We start from the raw sequence: 15,875 nt of genomic DNA, 5'->3' as shown, positions 1-15,875 counted from the left end.
AGCTGGGGCCGGGCTCGTGGAGGACTGAGTCAGTTCACTGCCCTGTCGTCTTTGCTTTCCCGGCAGCTTCGGCCTGGCTGGGCTGGCCGTCCAGGGTTCAGAGCTTCCCCTCCAGGCCTCTTTCTCAATCTGGCTTCCGGGCAGAGCTGCTCAGAGGCTGCCAGGCCCAATGCCCAGCATGTTTCTTTCCCAGGACTTGGGTTTTAACTGCGAAGTTTTCCTCACCACCTCCTGCCCCACCCGCTGAAGCATCTTTATTCACGAGGCCTCAGCGTCCCTGCCTGTGAAAGGGACATGATGGTCCCTGCTTCTCCCTAGATTTGACAAGAGGACACCTCAGTGTGGCTGGTGGCAGCACAGGAGGGAGCAGCCCTGGGTTCGGGTCCCCCTCACTGGCTGTGGGGCCTCTCGGGGCCTGGGCGGCCCTCTCGGGGCCTGGGCTTCCTGGCCTACCTCACAACACGGTTGTAAAGTGGGAGAGAAAGACAAGTACCACGTGATATTGCTTATCTGTGGAATCTAAAAAAATGGTACAAATGAACTTATTTACAAAACAAAAATAGTCACAGCTGTAGAAAACAAACTTATGGTTACCAAGGGGAAGGGGTGTTTGGGGAGGGATGAACTGGGAGATTGGGATGGACATGTACACACTACTGTACATAAAACAGATAACAAATAAGAACCTGCTGTACAGCACAGGGAACTCTACTCAGTACTCTGTAATGACCTATAGGGGAAAAGAATCTAAAAAAGAGCGGATATATGTATATGTATAACTGAGTCACTTTGCTGTACACCTGAAACTAACACAACATTGTAAATCAACGATACTCCAATAAAAATTTTTTAAAATAGGGCTTCCCTGGTGGCGCAGTGGTTGAGTCCGCTTGCCGATGCAGGGGACACGTGTTCGTGCCCGGGTCCGGGAAGATCCCACATGCCGCGGAGCGGCTAGGTCTGTGAGCCGTGGCCGCTGAGCCTGTGCGTCCGTAGCCTGTGCTCCGCAACAGGAGAGGCCACAACAGTGAGAGGCACGCGTACCGCCAAAAAAAAAAAAAAAAATTTTTTTTAAATAATAAAAGAAAATAGAAATACTTGGGGGGAAAAAAGTGTGAAGGAGAGAGTGGCAGGGCCAGAACGTGACCCTGAGACAGGATCTCAAGCCACTGAGGTGCTGGAGGGGATCAAGCTCCAGTCACTGCCCTGCCGGCTCTTTCCTCCTTTTGTTTTCCTGGTTCCAGGGGCTGAGAAGCCAAAGGGGAGCGTATGCAAATCCCTGCATTGGGAAATGACCCTGGGGCGCTCACAGAGGATGGCCTCCTGCCAGCCCTTCCCCCAACCCCCCTAGGCCCCTACACCCCACCCTGGGGCTCTCACCAGCAGGGGCCTGACCCTGGGTCTTCTTGCAAGTTCTGTCCTGCACTCGGGTTAACCACACTGGGGCGCCGGATGACTACAGAAGCCTTGGCCTCCCTGGCAGAGAACTGGATGCAATTCCCTGCCTGGAGGTCCCCGCCCCCGCTGTCCCCATCGCACCGCGCCAGCCTGACGAAACCCTACAGTCCCTAAAGATCTGAGGGCCTAAACTAGGAGCAGGAGAGCTTTGGGGCTCCAGGAGAGCAGCTCCTGGGCAACCTCCACCCCAGTGCGGCTAACACCCCAAACAGCACTGGTCTCCTGCAGGGTGGTAGGGGGGAGTGGCTGGGAGAGGCCACCAGTCACCATCCAGCTGCCACTTCCTCCCTCTTCCTGCCACGCTCTGTGCCCTCCCTCCTCCCCCCAGGTCCCCTGGAAAAGCCAGACTGTGTCTCCCCTACACAGAAGGGCAAGCCCCCTGCCCTGAAGGAGGCGCTGGGCAGGTCTCTATGACAAACAGACTGGGATTCAAGGGGACACAAATCTAGAGTTGGGGGAGGGGTAGTGCCATCAGCCCAAGCCCTGGGCCCAGCTGGTCTCCAGGGGTTCCTGCCGCTAAAGAAGGAAGTTCCGGGATCCTAGCACTTTTGCCCCAGGGATTCTCAAACCTCTGGCTCATTTTTTTTCCCTAGACCATATAGCAGGGTGGGTAGAGGGTGGTGAGTAAGAGCCTGTTCTGGGGGCCTCCTAGTTCATGGGAAGGGTGTGGGAGATTTGGCTGAAAGGGACAGGAAGTAGGGCCCTACAATTAAGGAAAATGAAGCCTTCCCAGGCCATGGTATGTAAATCCTTCCGGCTAGTTCCTGGACGGGGAGGAGGCCCCAGGCTGTCATTCTGGGGTGTGGCCTCAAAGCCCGACTCAAGGCCGCTACGGGTGATCTTAAGCTGCACACCCATTTAAGAAATGGCTGCAAAAGTAGGTGGGAGAAATGGACTGGGCAACCCACCCACCGCACAGGGTTAGGAGGTTGCTAGGAGGCAGGTCATGGGAAGGGTCCAAAGGCTCCGATTCTGGCTGCTCTCCAGAGAAGAGCCTCGCTAAAGGCCAGGGGCGCTGTGGTGCTCTGCCTGCCACCTGCTGGCACCTCCTGGTAAGGACTGCCTGGGGAGCAGGGGGCCTGCTTAGCCCACAGGGCTGCCAGCCCAGGCCTGAGCACAGGGCCTAGAAACTGGGATGCTTGGCAGGATCCGAAAACACAAAACTAAAGAGAAAAATATGGAAAGTAAGTGCTACGGCAAAAACAGGGAATTCTCAGTGGTCTTTGCAGCTCCACCTGGAAAGCAACACCAGAGTTCACAGTCTGCCCTACAAAGTTTAGAGTTCCAGAAAATTCCAACTGTTCTGGGTAACAAATTATCCAAGAAAAATTCTCAGGAACAGGACAAATAGGGAGGAAAGGAAAAGGAGAAAGAAATACTTGTATTCCTTTTTTTTTTTTTTTTTTGGCTGCACTGGGTCCTCGTTTGGCTGAGCGCGGGCTTTCTCTAGTTGCGGCGAGCGGGGTCTCCTCTTCTTTGCGGTGCACAGGCTTCTCACTGCGGTGGTCTCTTCTGCTGTGGAACACGGGCTCTAGGTACGCGGGCTTCAGTAGTTGCGGCGCCCGGGCTCTAGGGCGCACAGGCTTCAGTAGTTGTGGCTCGGAGGCTCAGTGGCTCCGCGGCATGTGGGATCTTCCCAGACCAGGGATTGAACCTGTGTCTCCTGCATTGGCAGGCGGATTCTTCACCACTGCGCCACCAGGGAAGTCCCTGTATTGCTATTTTTAAAGTGATATGGAAGATAAAGTCACAGTGAGTTCCACGTATTTCAACCCTTTGGCTCAGCCATCCCACTGCTAAGCACTGTGTTTGCAAAATGATGTGTGTAACGCACCACAACACTGCCTGAAACAGCAAAAGATGGGAAGTAACATTAACACTATCAGTAGAGGACTGGGTTAGATAGATTTTGGTAACAAATGTAATGGAGTATTAGGTAGCCAACAGAAACGAGGCCGCTGCATTTACAGAACATTTTCTAAGCTATATTACTAGCTGAAAAAAGTATGCTCCCATTTCGGTAATAGTCACACATACGTGTGCATGTTGCTCACGAATGTACAAGGTTCTTCTGGAAGGGTACACAGGAAACTGTCTCCGGGAAGGACAACTGGGAGCAGAGGGACAAGTGGACTGACTTTTCACTGACCGCACTTCAGTACCACTTGAATATATGCCACTTGCATGTATTACTTATTCAGATTAGATTGTTGCTTTTTTTTTTTTTTTTTTTTTTGGCGGTATGCGGGCCTCTCACTGCTGTGGCCTCTCCCATTGCGGAGCACAGGCTCTGGACACGCAGGCTCAGTGGCCATGGCTCACTGGCCCAGCCACTCAGCATGTGGGATCTTCCTGGACCGGGGCATGAACCCGCGTCCCCTGCATTGGCAGGCAGACTCTCAACCACTGCGCCACCAAGGAAGCCCCAGATTAGATATTTTAAAGCACCCTTGGGTAGAGAAGTAAGTTATGGGGGGTGGGGATGGGGATCTGAGGAGGGCTGTATTGGCCAGGGGTCTCTAATGTTTATTCCTTTTTTTTTTTTGGCACCACGCGGATTATGGCATCTTCATTCCCCAACCAGGGATCAATCCCTGGCCCACAGCAGTGCAAGCGTGGAGTCCTAACCACGAGACCACCAGGGAATTCTCAGCTAATGTTTATTCTTGTACACGAACGGTGAAAAGTTGGTGCACACCTACCCCCAACATGTGTATGTTGTTAAACCATGATAAGTGCCATTCTGGAAGATCAAAATGGTTGACTGCTTGTGGTTCAACCTAATATTTATTTACAAATTATCTTACATGTACTAATGAATGAATATTTCTGCATATTATATAACACAAAGTGAGGAACTAAGTAAGGCTGAGCCAGAAAGTAAATATAAACCAAAGGCCTGCCGTGTTCTTCCCAGCCCCCAACCCCTCCCCTTGGAGACCAGCACCCTTTGAAGTGGGGATCAGAATCAACTCCGCCACAGCCCATCTCAGTGAGGAAAACCGTTTCAAATCATGAAGCTTACCGCTTATAAAATTCAGGCCTGATGATGTTAACTTGGATTAACACAGGAATGAGAACCTCAGCCCCTTCTTCTTCTCTCTGCACCTCCCAAGCACATCGCCCTCGCAGGGACTCAATATGACCCCAGCCTGGGAGAAGTAAATGTGTGCAGACCGCAGCCCTGCTCCCCCACTGCAGCATCCCCAGTCAGGCTTCCGATGTGAGTTTTTAAGTGTAATGATGCCTCAGTAATTTGGAGTAAGGCTAAGGGGCAGAGGAGTCAGAATAAAAGCAAAAACTAAGTCACACAGTGTTTCAAAACAGCATACTTACTGCTCTCAAGCTTAGGCCATTTAATACTTGTTTCAGTTCCCTTACTTGGCACACAGGTCAAGAAGTCAAGAATACTCTCTTTAGAATACATACTTACAGGGTACTTACATTACATTACCCCAGCACCCAAAAACTCAATCTTGGAGTCGGAAATAATGCTAATGCCTGCTTCCTCCTCTTTCACAGCAAGGGATTTTCTTCTAAGCAAAGAGAATAAGCTCCATGATAGGGTAAACGTTTAACCTAATTATGGATCAATTTCCTACAGCACTCCAAAGGGCCCCAAGATGGAGACAACAGCTTCGACAGGCCATGCTCTCAACCCTCACTAGCCCTGTCCAAATTCACAACGCTTCCCTCCCCTGGGCCCCAAATAGCTTCTCACCTCCTGCTTTGTGGGTTGTTCCCGTTCTCCATGTTCAACTTTTAGGGTCTGATGGTGTTTAGAGCACTTTGAGCTATTTCCTCATCTCCTGGAAGAGGGTACTTGAGACTCCCTAGGAAGCTCTATACAGGTACCATCCTCCCAGGGTAAGACATAAAGTGCCTGGATTTTTTTTTAATATCTTGTAACTACCAAAAGGAGCAAAGGACAACCTATTCCCATCTTAGAGATGAGAAGGTTAAAGGCCGGAAGCCAAGTACTATTCCAAACCCAACCAAGCTGGTGAAGGCAGTACCTTCTCAGTGGTCCTGGCAGCCATTCCAGGGCAGGGGTCACTGGTGGGGGCAGCTAAGATGGGAGGACACAGGCCACCCAGCAGACCACCTCCACCAAGTGTCACAGATACGAACTGCGAGGGCAACTGCCACCTAAATACACGTGTTCCTCCGCTAGGAAGGTTGTTCCTCTAATCAAGAACTTCATCAAGGTCATAACCTTATCCTCTTTTAAACTCAAGCAAACTTAAGCTTAGCTGATAGCCAAAGTTGCAAATATCACAAGTATGGTAGGCAGGGATCTCCCGGCATTTTTTCCCAAACCAGCCCAACATAGGGAACCTAAGTGATCTCTCAAGACTCTTGTATCTCCAGTATGTCTGAACAACTTACAGGAAAGTTGTGAGGTCTCCTAATCAATGATTCAACTTTATAGAGAAAATATGTATAAAGCAAGCCATGTCTCTAACCATAATTACACATACATAGAGGTATTCATACACATAGATATGCTTTTAATAATATATCTTTTTAAGAGTAGTCCTACTCTATCTCTAGCAAAAGTCAAACTGTGAGAGTCAGAAATATCTTCAGGTTTGCTGTGTGCTGTCCTCAGAGTTAAGGAAACCACTGGGATCCCATCCTTCCCTCCGGGGAAAGGAGACTGACAAAAAAGGATACAGAAAGCTTCTGGTTTCCATTGTCTTTAGTTTTGTTTTTAAGGAACAATCTATATAAGAAACTACTTCCTTAAAAAATCCCTGAAGTTCTGCTACCAAAGACATAGGCAAAGACATCTAAATAGCCACAGAGTCAAAAAAAAAAAAAAAAAAAGTTTATTTGAGAACAAGAGGAAGTTTTTGCACATCTGACAAGGTAGACGTGTTTTGATAATAGACGCCATCCATATTTCAGCTCTACCAATATTGCCACAAATGGAACATATTTTTTCTAATGAAGATATGGACATAAGTAAAGGACTATGACTAAACAGAGTCAAAGGAAAGGTGAGGCCCCACAGCTTATCCCTTAGACTGATTCATGACATAGGATTTAAATCGAACAATCCAGTCTCCTAATGCAGTGGTTCTCAACTTGGTTTCTTATCAGAATGCCAGGGACTCTTCGAACGAATATCCCCAATACTAGGCTGTACCCGAGTCAGAGTCTTGGGGAGTGGGACCCAGGCACTGGTATTTTTTTAAGCATCCCAGGTGATTCCAATGTGCAGCCAAGGTGGACCGCTGCTCCAGAGGCAGGTAACAACCATCAACAGGCTCCTCAGCCCATCCACCCTGAAAGGAAGGGGCATTTGCTGGGCATCGCGGCCTCTCGGTGATCCTGTCATTCACTTTGCTCAAGGACTCCAGGCGTTATCAGCTTTGGGTACAATGTAGAGCCTTTCCATTTGCCTTAGTGATTTTTAGAGCAATATTTAATCAGGCAAATACCATCAAAGAGAGAAAAGATGGAAAAAGAAATTTCCGTAAGGCATGATACAAATAAGTAAGTGAAAAAACAATCTCAAGTTTAAAAGTGAAGGATGAGAAGTCAAAGCCTGTGAAATTTTATTTATACAAAAGAATAAAAATACCTATTTTAAAAGGACTGATTTAAACTTATGTTTTTCAGCTTTCCTGTTCCTTGAACATGAAACTGCTTCCAACTCAAAAAAGATTTAAGATAAGTAATTATTAAATAAACACTCTTTACCTTCCCTCTGCAAAAAAAAAAAAAAAAAAAGCCAAGTCCCCATTTTATTTATGGTAAACCAAATTATTTTCAGTTAAGAATATTGGCAACTGCACGAAACAGATTATCAGATATGTCAGCAGGAAGGTATGAGCTGTACAATGGCATTACAAAAAGTCCCAAAAGAAAATAAGATGGTAAAAACAATCATAGAAAAATGATAAAACACCAACAAAATAAGAAAACGCCAGATATTTACAGCCTCCCTCTGAAATGTGACTTGTTCTACATTCAGCATAAAACAAACCTAGAGAACATTTCTCGATGCGCATCACAGATGAAGCTGGTGCCAGCCAGTTTAACGGGAGAGACATTGGTTCCAAGAAGTGAGAAATGCACAGTTAGCAACTTGCTGGGCTTAAAACAATGTCTTGGGTCTTCCTGCAATTGTTACTGAAAATGACACAAAATAAATGCTCCGATATGGTCTTACAGAAACGACTTGTTTGTCACCACATTTCAGAACAAACTACTCAGAGTCACAGGCACCGGGTCTGGGAAAGCAGAGATGGATGGCCACGCAGCCAGGTGAGGGGTGTTTATCTTTGTGAGGTCGGAGGAGGGAAGCAGGGCTCTATAGCCTGGACGCTTCTGCACTAATGAGTCTTCTAATAATCCTGAAGAGAGAAAAACAAAAGTCCCAACTTATTCTCAGCAGAACATTGATAAATTCTCACCAACAACCCTGCTAGGCTATTGCTCTGTAGCCAAAGATTCTATTTCAAATATGACAGACAATATTTCACATCGAAAATGGCTTGTCTTCTGAATCCACAAAGGGACAGAAACATCAATTCTGCCTTATTAGACCTGAAACTCACCAGTTAGAGGCATGGGGGTGGTGAGGAGGGGTAGTATTAACAGTTCATTATTTAATCAAAGCGAATTTTTCTTCAGTAAAAAATATGTGAGCCTTTCTCTCTCCAAAATATAAAGAAAGTACACAAACCTAAAAGTCAAAGTGCATCCAGATGGATACCCCAGACTTTAAAACAAGAACTGTGACCCCAGATTAGGAACACTCAAGCTCTGAAGACAAATACGTTTTTCTAACCATCTACAAAAATCACCAGCCTCTCTGAAATGGTCTGGCTGATACTTACAGCTCGTGGTTTTTTGTTTAACTTCAGATCAATCCTGTGATAGGAAAGATAAAAGATATTTGCATTTTAATTTACAGAAAACGGGTCCAAGAATCAGCTACTGCATAGGGCACAAGCTATAACAAAGACTATTTGGTTAAGTAAAATCCACATTCTTCATTAGACTATGTCATATTTAGTTGTTTACCCAGATATTATTAAGCAAGTATTTATTAAAAACATGTGGCAGATACTCTCGCCACAAGGTAAACTTAGATGACTCAAAAAGAAATACACTATAGCAGTTATAAAAGTCGCACAATTTTTAAAAATTATTCCAAAATTACACGTTAAAGAGCTTGGATTAAGAGGGCATGCTCTACGTTAATGTGTTAGCTCTGCAACTATGCTGCTGATAATCACTGAGACACTGAGTGATTAAGAACAGGAAAGAGACTAGGAGTTTGTATTCCTGGACATGAAACACAAAAGAAATTCAACAAATTTCAATTTTTAAATCTTTCCAGAGCAAAACATCAAGATCTTAAACTATCAATCTCCTTATGAAGCAAAGCCAGGATATCAATTTAAATATTAATCAAAGTAAAGGTTATCTATTTTTAAAGAAATTAAAATGCATAAAAGTGAAGTTTACTTAATTTTGCTTAAGTTATTAAATAAAATGTTACCTCCATCACGTTTTTCTGTTTTTAAAAAAAACTTCCCAGCCTAACCTAATATACATACCTACAATTAAACAGATAAACTATGGGTTAGAAAGGTCTCAGAAAGGCATATTTGTCTCTACACACTAAACAACACAGCACAAATACTAATTCAAATCAAACTTACTCAAAGTCATAATCAAACATGCCAGACGGGCTGAGGGGCAGCATTTGAAAGGAAGAAAGCAATAGAAATTAATATCCTAATTGAATAAATTAGTTGATTAGCCACCCTAGCAAGATTTGTAGAAACAAAATCACTTTTAAGAATCTTAAGCCACAAAGTTTCAAACATCAAAGATTCTGTGGTTGGGAGATTCCCTTCCCTCAATGGATTTCATATCAGAAGAACAGACTATAAAAAGAAAAGTTATTTCATTAGAAAACTAGATACCTGCAGGGCTTCTATTAACTGCCAGATTCAGAGTTAGAACTTTTAAAATATTTAATTATAATGAAAAATAAACAGGGCATTTAGAAGAAATAGAGAACAAAGGGTTTAGTCACATAATGAAAAGTGCTTTGAAGACAGTACCAACAACTCGGCATAATATGCTTTCACTAAAATGAAAGATAAAAATATCATACATTTTTGAAAATAGAAAACATTTTGCAATTTCTAACTCGGGTTTTGTATTTAAGCATGTCCAAACATGGTACTCCTTTTCTCTGCATTCATGCTAGAAGCCAAGGGTTGAATCAGAGTCTAATTCCAAAAACCACAGAGCCATATTACTCTGCCCCTGAACTGGTGAGGGCAGTTAACGGTTTATGCCAGGGCTACAATTATGGAACGCCGAAGTCTGCAGTGCGCCTACTGAAACAAAGGGAAGTTGACATCCACAAGCACCCAAGCCGTAAGGGTCCAGATGGAAGCAGCCTAGAGGAGAAGGCCGTTTTGGGCCATCGCCGCTAACAGACCACGGGCTGGGCAGACCTCCAAAGCAAATGTTAACCAGGGGCACGACACCAGCTCCTTAGCTGGCTCCAGAGCCTTTCAGACTGTAGACAGGAGGTAGAACAATATGCATAGTGGTTGTATTTCCTACTAGCCAATGTTTGCAAGAGTGAAGCTGGAAGAAAGCTTAACTTCAATAACCTTTATGCAACAGTTTCACTTAGGACATTTGGGAAAAGTATACAGTAAGTGTACAAACCAGGAACTGTCAGAAATTCAACTTTCAGCCTAACTTAACTTTGTTCAGAAATTAAAGAAGTAGACTGTACCTATTTCATGAAAACGTCACAAACTACCTAGAATTCTAGAGCTTGGTACAGTATCAAAAACCTGTAAGAGCAGCTATAGGTTATACTGATTTCAATTTTTTTCTTTAAAGACACTCGGACTTATCCTTCAGATATCACGTAAAATATAAGACTTTAGAATCTTGTGATCATTCATGAATGCTAAAAATTATCTGATAGATTTTTATATTCCTAAAGAGGACAAATTCAAAGTTCTTCCTTTTTTGCTAGGGTACTTATTTATTTCCACTTTGCTTTACTCATCACTAAACAGTGTCTTCCACATGGTGGGTATTCAGACTTTTGTTGAAATAATTTACTGTTGACTTTTATCTGACAATATGGGGTGTGGTACATTGAAGGAGAAACGACACTGTACTGGGAGCAAAGTTACAAACGTGTAGACAAAGTGCTCCCTCACGCCCGTCCCCCAATCAGTCAGACCCACTAAGACATTAGTCAGGGGCAAGGGGTTTGGGCCAGACACAATTCCCGACTAAAGATGGCAGGAATCTGAGAAGGTAAACCCAGCAGGATACTGAACCTGGGGAACACAAAAGGATCCTGCTTTCCAAACAGAAAGCCCCATTGTGAAGGCAGTAACTAACATCAAGTATCTTTTTAAATCCTAGTATATTTCTGGAAGGAGTTAGTTCCTAGGGCCAGGAGAGGAAAGGGTAGGAAATGCTGTTACTATGGAAATCTACCATCAATCTGCAAGAAGAAAGTTAAGTTCAATGCCTAATTCCCTTTTATCAGCTGATCAGTATCATTAAGGAAAATAAGGTATTACCTGAAATAAACAATAGCTATCAATAGAGTCTAGTGTACCAGGAATGGAGAAAGTGTCCCAGAAACTTTCAAGGAATTTACCCCTCCTCTAGATACTCTGAAGTAGGAAAATAATTATCCCATTTAAAATGACACTGGTGTAAACTTAATGAAAGCAACACAGAGCATGACCTTTTTATCTTGACAATTAAAAAAAATATTTTTAAGAGTATGGATCTCTGCTGTTTATGATAAACTAGCGTCAGTCCTGTCACAGCGATTAAGCTGTAGCCTTACCAAAAAAAAAAAAAAAAAAGAAAGAGAGAGATGCAATTTTTGCTCTCTGTTACTGCACTTATGAGATTGGCGTGGTGATTTCTGGTTTGCAGAAAAATGATAAGCTGCAGTCCTTAGTCACTATCCGGAGGATAGATATACTGTTTGTGGGTCTGAAAACCACTACCACCATTGACAAGAAAAACTCTTAAAAGAATTAAAGAATCAGTTGATGCCAAGGAGGCTTAAACCCATTAGAGTTACTTCTGTATTATCGCTGTATGCCACATCTGGCAAAGGTTAACAACTGTTAATATCCTGGGTGCCTGAGGGAATGTTCTATGGGACAACCCAGGCCAGAAGCAAACTGACTGGCACAGGGAAGCCCACCCGTTTCTTGCACGCCCCCTTTCATCTCCTCAGCATGCAGGCTCCTAAGGGGAGCAGGACAAAAGCCAACCTGGTGGATATCTGGTTTTCATACCTCCCAGAAGAAGGTTTGAGGCCATCCCTTCCTCTAGAAACTACTGCTTTACCCTCTCTGAGTTCAGCTGTATAATTACCAATTACCTGAGCTAACAGGCCCCGGCATTATCATATGAACCCCAAGCAGAGTGAATGCTAAAATCCTCTCTGGGTGGCACCTGACCTCTCTGTCCACTGATGTGATTCCTATCTCATTAGGCACTGCAAAAAAACACAGTGAACAAACAAGTATTTTCTAGGAAGGTGCTCTTATAGTCCTTATACTGCTGAAATCAGCATTTTACAAAGATATGTAAAAATAGAGAAATCATAAGCAATCAAAAAACTTGTATTTAAAAAGCATAAAGGCACTGTCAGGTCAGTTCTGTCCATCCTCCAGGGAACAAGAACAGGCAGGGATCAGGATTAGGAGCAAAAGACTTCTCCCACTTTTCAGCTTCCCAACACATGCTAGTGGCATTTTCCAAATACCAGTACACAGATTCCATTTCTGCTTCCCTTTTTCTCTTCCGAAAGGACTTCAAATTCACTGTATTAAACAGAAGTTTTATGGAATCAAATTCTTCTACACGAGAAACACTGAGAAGGATGTCTTCCTTCACAGTTACTCTAATGCCCACTAATTCCCCCCTTAGAGAAAAATTAGCCTGTTTCACTTGGACCAAATGAATTTCTTCCCATCAGCAACAGAAAAGACCACACCAATCCTGAAAATTGTTTATTCTATTAAAGTCCCTTCACAGCAATGGTCACGGAAGCTCTAAGTGGGTGGGGATAGGGTGGGGGCATAGAGGGTGGGGAAAGGTGGTCCCTACCACTGACCTGTGCCGGTTTTTATTCTTTCGTTTTTTATGGCTGCTATGATGACTCCCTGAGGAAGTAGAAGAAGCAGCCTTCTGAGGTTTCACTCCCTGCACAGATCCATCCAGATCCTCAGGATCCTCCTGGCTGGGCTCATTTTCCTGATTGTGGAAGTCTGGAGAAGTATCACTTTCCGTCCCACTTCCTGGCTCCCCTGGAGGGAATAAACACAAGTCCCCCAAAGCATCATCAGTACTCCTCAGGCAGTTTGTCCACCAGTCAGGAAAGATTTTCTGAGCACTAACACATAGAAAAAGACTTGTTTCCTACCCTCAAGGACCATATGTTCTAACTGACAGGAAGATACATACAGTCAAAGTTACCAGAGTTCCTGAGAAACCTGTAATCTGAAACAATGTAACCAGAGGCAACAGACCTAAGGACAGCTGGGAGATTGGACCATAGAACCAAGATAACCTCGGTACATAAAGGTTATTTAAACAAGAATATGCTAATGGGATTAATAATTACACAAGAAGCATTATCAAAAACATTACATAGGTCTTCAGGAGGTGAGAGATGACCTTGGGAAAACGTCCTACAGCTGGCCCTGGTTCCTTCCCCAGACCACATGGGAATCCTGACTTTCCATCAAGAAAAAGGGCCCAGGAGGAGAAGAGCCCCATTACCTATGTTACTCTGAGAAGCCTTAAGAACATTATTTTAAAAGTGGTAATACCCTTCAGCTGACAGATATTCCCAATTTTTAAAATTTATTTATTTTTAACATCTTTATTGGAGTATAATTGCTTTACAATGGTGTGTTAGTTTCTGCTGTATAACAAAGTGAATCAGCTATACATATACATGTATCCCCATATCTCCTCCCTCTTTCGCCTCCCTCCCACCCTCCCTATCCCACCCCTCTAAGTGGTCACAAAGCACCGAGCTGATCTCCCTGTGCTATGCAGCTGCTTCCCACTAGCCATCCATTTTACGTTTGGTTGTGTATATATGTCCATGCCACTCTCTCACTTCGTCCCTGCTTACCCTTCCCCTCCCCATGTCCTCAAGTCCATTCTCTACGTCTGCGTCTTTAATCCTGTCCTACCCCTAGGTTCTTCAGAACGATTTTTTTTTTTTTAGATTCCATATATATGCGTTAGCATACAGTATTTGTTTTTCTCTTTCTGACTTACTTCACTCTGTATGACAGACTCTAGGTCCATCCACCTCACTACAAATAACTCAGTTTCGTTTCTCTTTATGGCTGAGTAATATTCCATTGTACATATGTGTATGTGCCACATCTTCTTTATCCATTCATCTGTCGATAGACACTTAGGGTGCTTCCATGTCCTGGCTATTGTAAACAGAGCTGCAATGAACACTGTGGTACATGACTCTTTTTGAATTATGGTTTTCTCAGGGTATATGCCCAGTAGTGGGATTGCTGGGTCGTATGATAGGTTTTTTTTAGTTTTTTAAGGAACCTCCATACTGTTCTCCACAGTGGCTGTATCAATTTACATTCCCACCAACAGTGCAAGAGGTTTCCCTTTTCTCCACACCCTCTCCAGCATTTACTGTTTGTATATATTCCCAATTTTAAAACATCCCTCAGATATATTAAATAAGCAAGTTTCAAGAACAATTTGCATAAATATGTTTTTAAGAAAAATTACATGTATTTTAGTAAATGTATACTTTTTCTTCCTGAAAGGAATTTCTTGAAACTCTTAATACAAAAGGATGGGGGAGGAGAAGACTTTCACTTTACTGAACTGCTGAAGAATCCTAAATATGTACATACATTACCTGTTTCTAAAAACTGTCAAAAGGGGTTATGTGGACAGCAGAACCAGGGACCACCTTTCTTCTTTTTATGTCTTTGTATTACAAACTACTGGGAAGAGATTTCAAACTGAGTAGCACATGAATATGAGAGCTAAAAGAAAGAGGCAATCCCAAAAAAGCAGAAGAGAGAAATAGAAGCAGATCTCAGCAATCATGAAACCCTATTTTTGAACACTTCGTGAAAACAACAGAAGAAGGAGCTCTAAAACTAGGAAGCTAGAAAAAGTATACTGACCAACCCTGTCCTGAGGTTCAGGAAAACTGATTTCATATAAAAATTAGCACAAGAACTTCAAAACTTACTACACAAAGCTAGAGTAACCAAGACTGCATGGTACAAGCATAAGAATAGACATATAGGTCAAGGGAACAGAATTCAGAGTCCAGATATAAATCCTTACATTTATGGTCAATTGATTTTCAACAAGAATGACAAGACAATTCCATGAAAAAAGAATCATCTTTTGACAAATGGTGCTAAGATAACTGGATATCCACATGCAAAAGAATGAAATTGGAACCCTATCTCACACCATATACAAAAATTAACTCAAAATGGATCAGAGACCTAAATGTAGGAGCTATAAAACTCTTAGAATCTGTTGGATTAGGCAATGGTTTCTTAGATAAGACCACAAAAGCAAGCATGACAAAACAAAAAATATGTAAAGTGAACTATATCATGTACGTAAAACTCTTGAACTGCAAATATCACCCAAAAAGTAAAACAACCCACAGGGGTGAGGTGAGGGCAAAATGGGCAAAGGGGGTCAGCTATATGGTGACAGATGGAAACTAAACTTTTGGTGGTGAGAACACTGTAGTATATACAGAAGTCAAAGTATAATGTTGTACATATCAAACTTATATGTTATAAAACCAATGCTAACTAGAAAAAAAAAATCACAACCCACAGAATGGGAGAAAATTATTTGCACATCATATATCTGATAAAGACCTGTATCTAGAATACATAAAGAACTCTTAGACCTCAATAATAAAAAGACAAAAAAAAATTAAAAACATCAGCAATGGATTTGAATACACATTTCTCAAAAGAAGATATACAAATGGCCAATAAGCACAGGAAAAGATGCACAACATCATTAGCCATTAGGGAAATGCAAATCAAAACTACAATGAGATAGCACTGCCTACCCACTAGGGTAACTATAATGGAAAGACAAACAGTAACAAGTGTTGGTGAAGATGTGGAGAAACTGGAACCTTCAAACACTGCTGATGGGAATATAAATTGTACAGCCAACTTGGAAGACAGTTTGGCAGTTCCTCAAAAGATCAAACATTGAGTTAACAAATCACCAGCAATTCCACTCCTGAGTATATATCCAAGAGAAATGATAACATGTTCACACAAAACTGGTCATAAATGTTCACAGAAGTATTATTCACAGCAGCAAAATGT

The 15,875-nt window shown here is 43.0% G+C and overlaps 1 protein-coding gene across 6 annotated transcripts in view; it reads right to left on the bottom strand.

Moving 5' to 3' along the window:
- Positions 1-2,896: 2,896 nt before the first annotated feature.
- MEAF6 (MYST/Esa1 associated factor 6) overlaps positions 2,897-15,875 on the bottom strand; it is a 29,969-nt gene continuing 16,990 nt past the window's right edge. Inside the window, exons 5-8 of one of the 6 annotated variants that reach the window (XR_014015129.1) lie at positions 12,614-12,806; positions 8,978-9,035; positions 8,310-8,343; positions 7,697-7,823 (exon numbers count right to left, since the gene is read on the bottom strand). Coding sequence is in view for 5 of the 6 variants with exons in the window: in XM_081225264.1 (XP_081081390.1) it covers positions 8,256-8,343; positions 12,614-12,806 (281 nt within the window). In the remaining variant the exon portion in view is untranslated. The other 5 variants (XM_081225265.1, XM_081225267.1, XM_081225266.1 and 2 more) reach the window with 5 other exon arrangements.

This window comes from Mesoplodon bidens, assembly GCF_964165515.1.
Source record: "Mesoplodon bidens genome assembly, chromosome: 2".
Classification (NCBI taxonomy): Eukaryota; Metazoa; Chordata; class Mammalia; order Artiodactyla; family Ziphiidae; genus Mesoplodon; species Mesoplodon bidens.
This window is presented reverse-complemented; position numbering and strand designations above follow the sequence as displayed.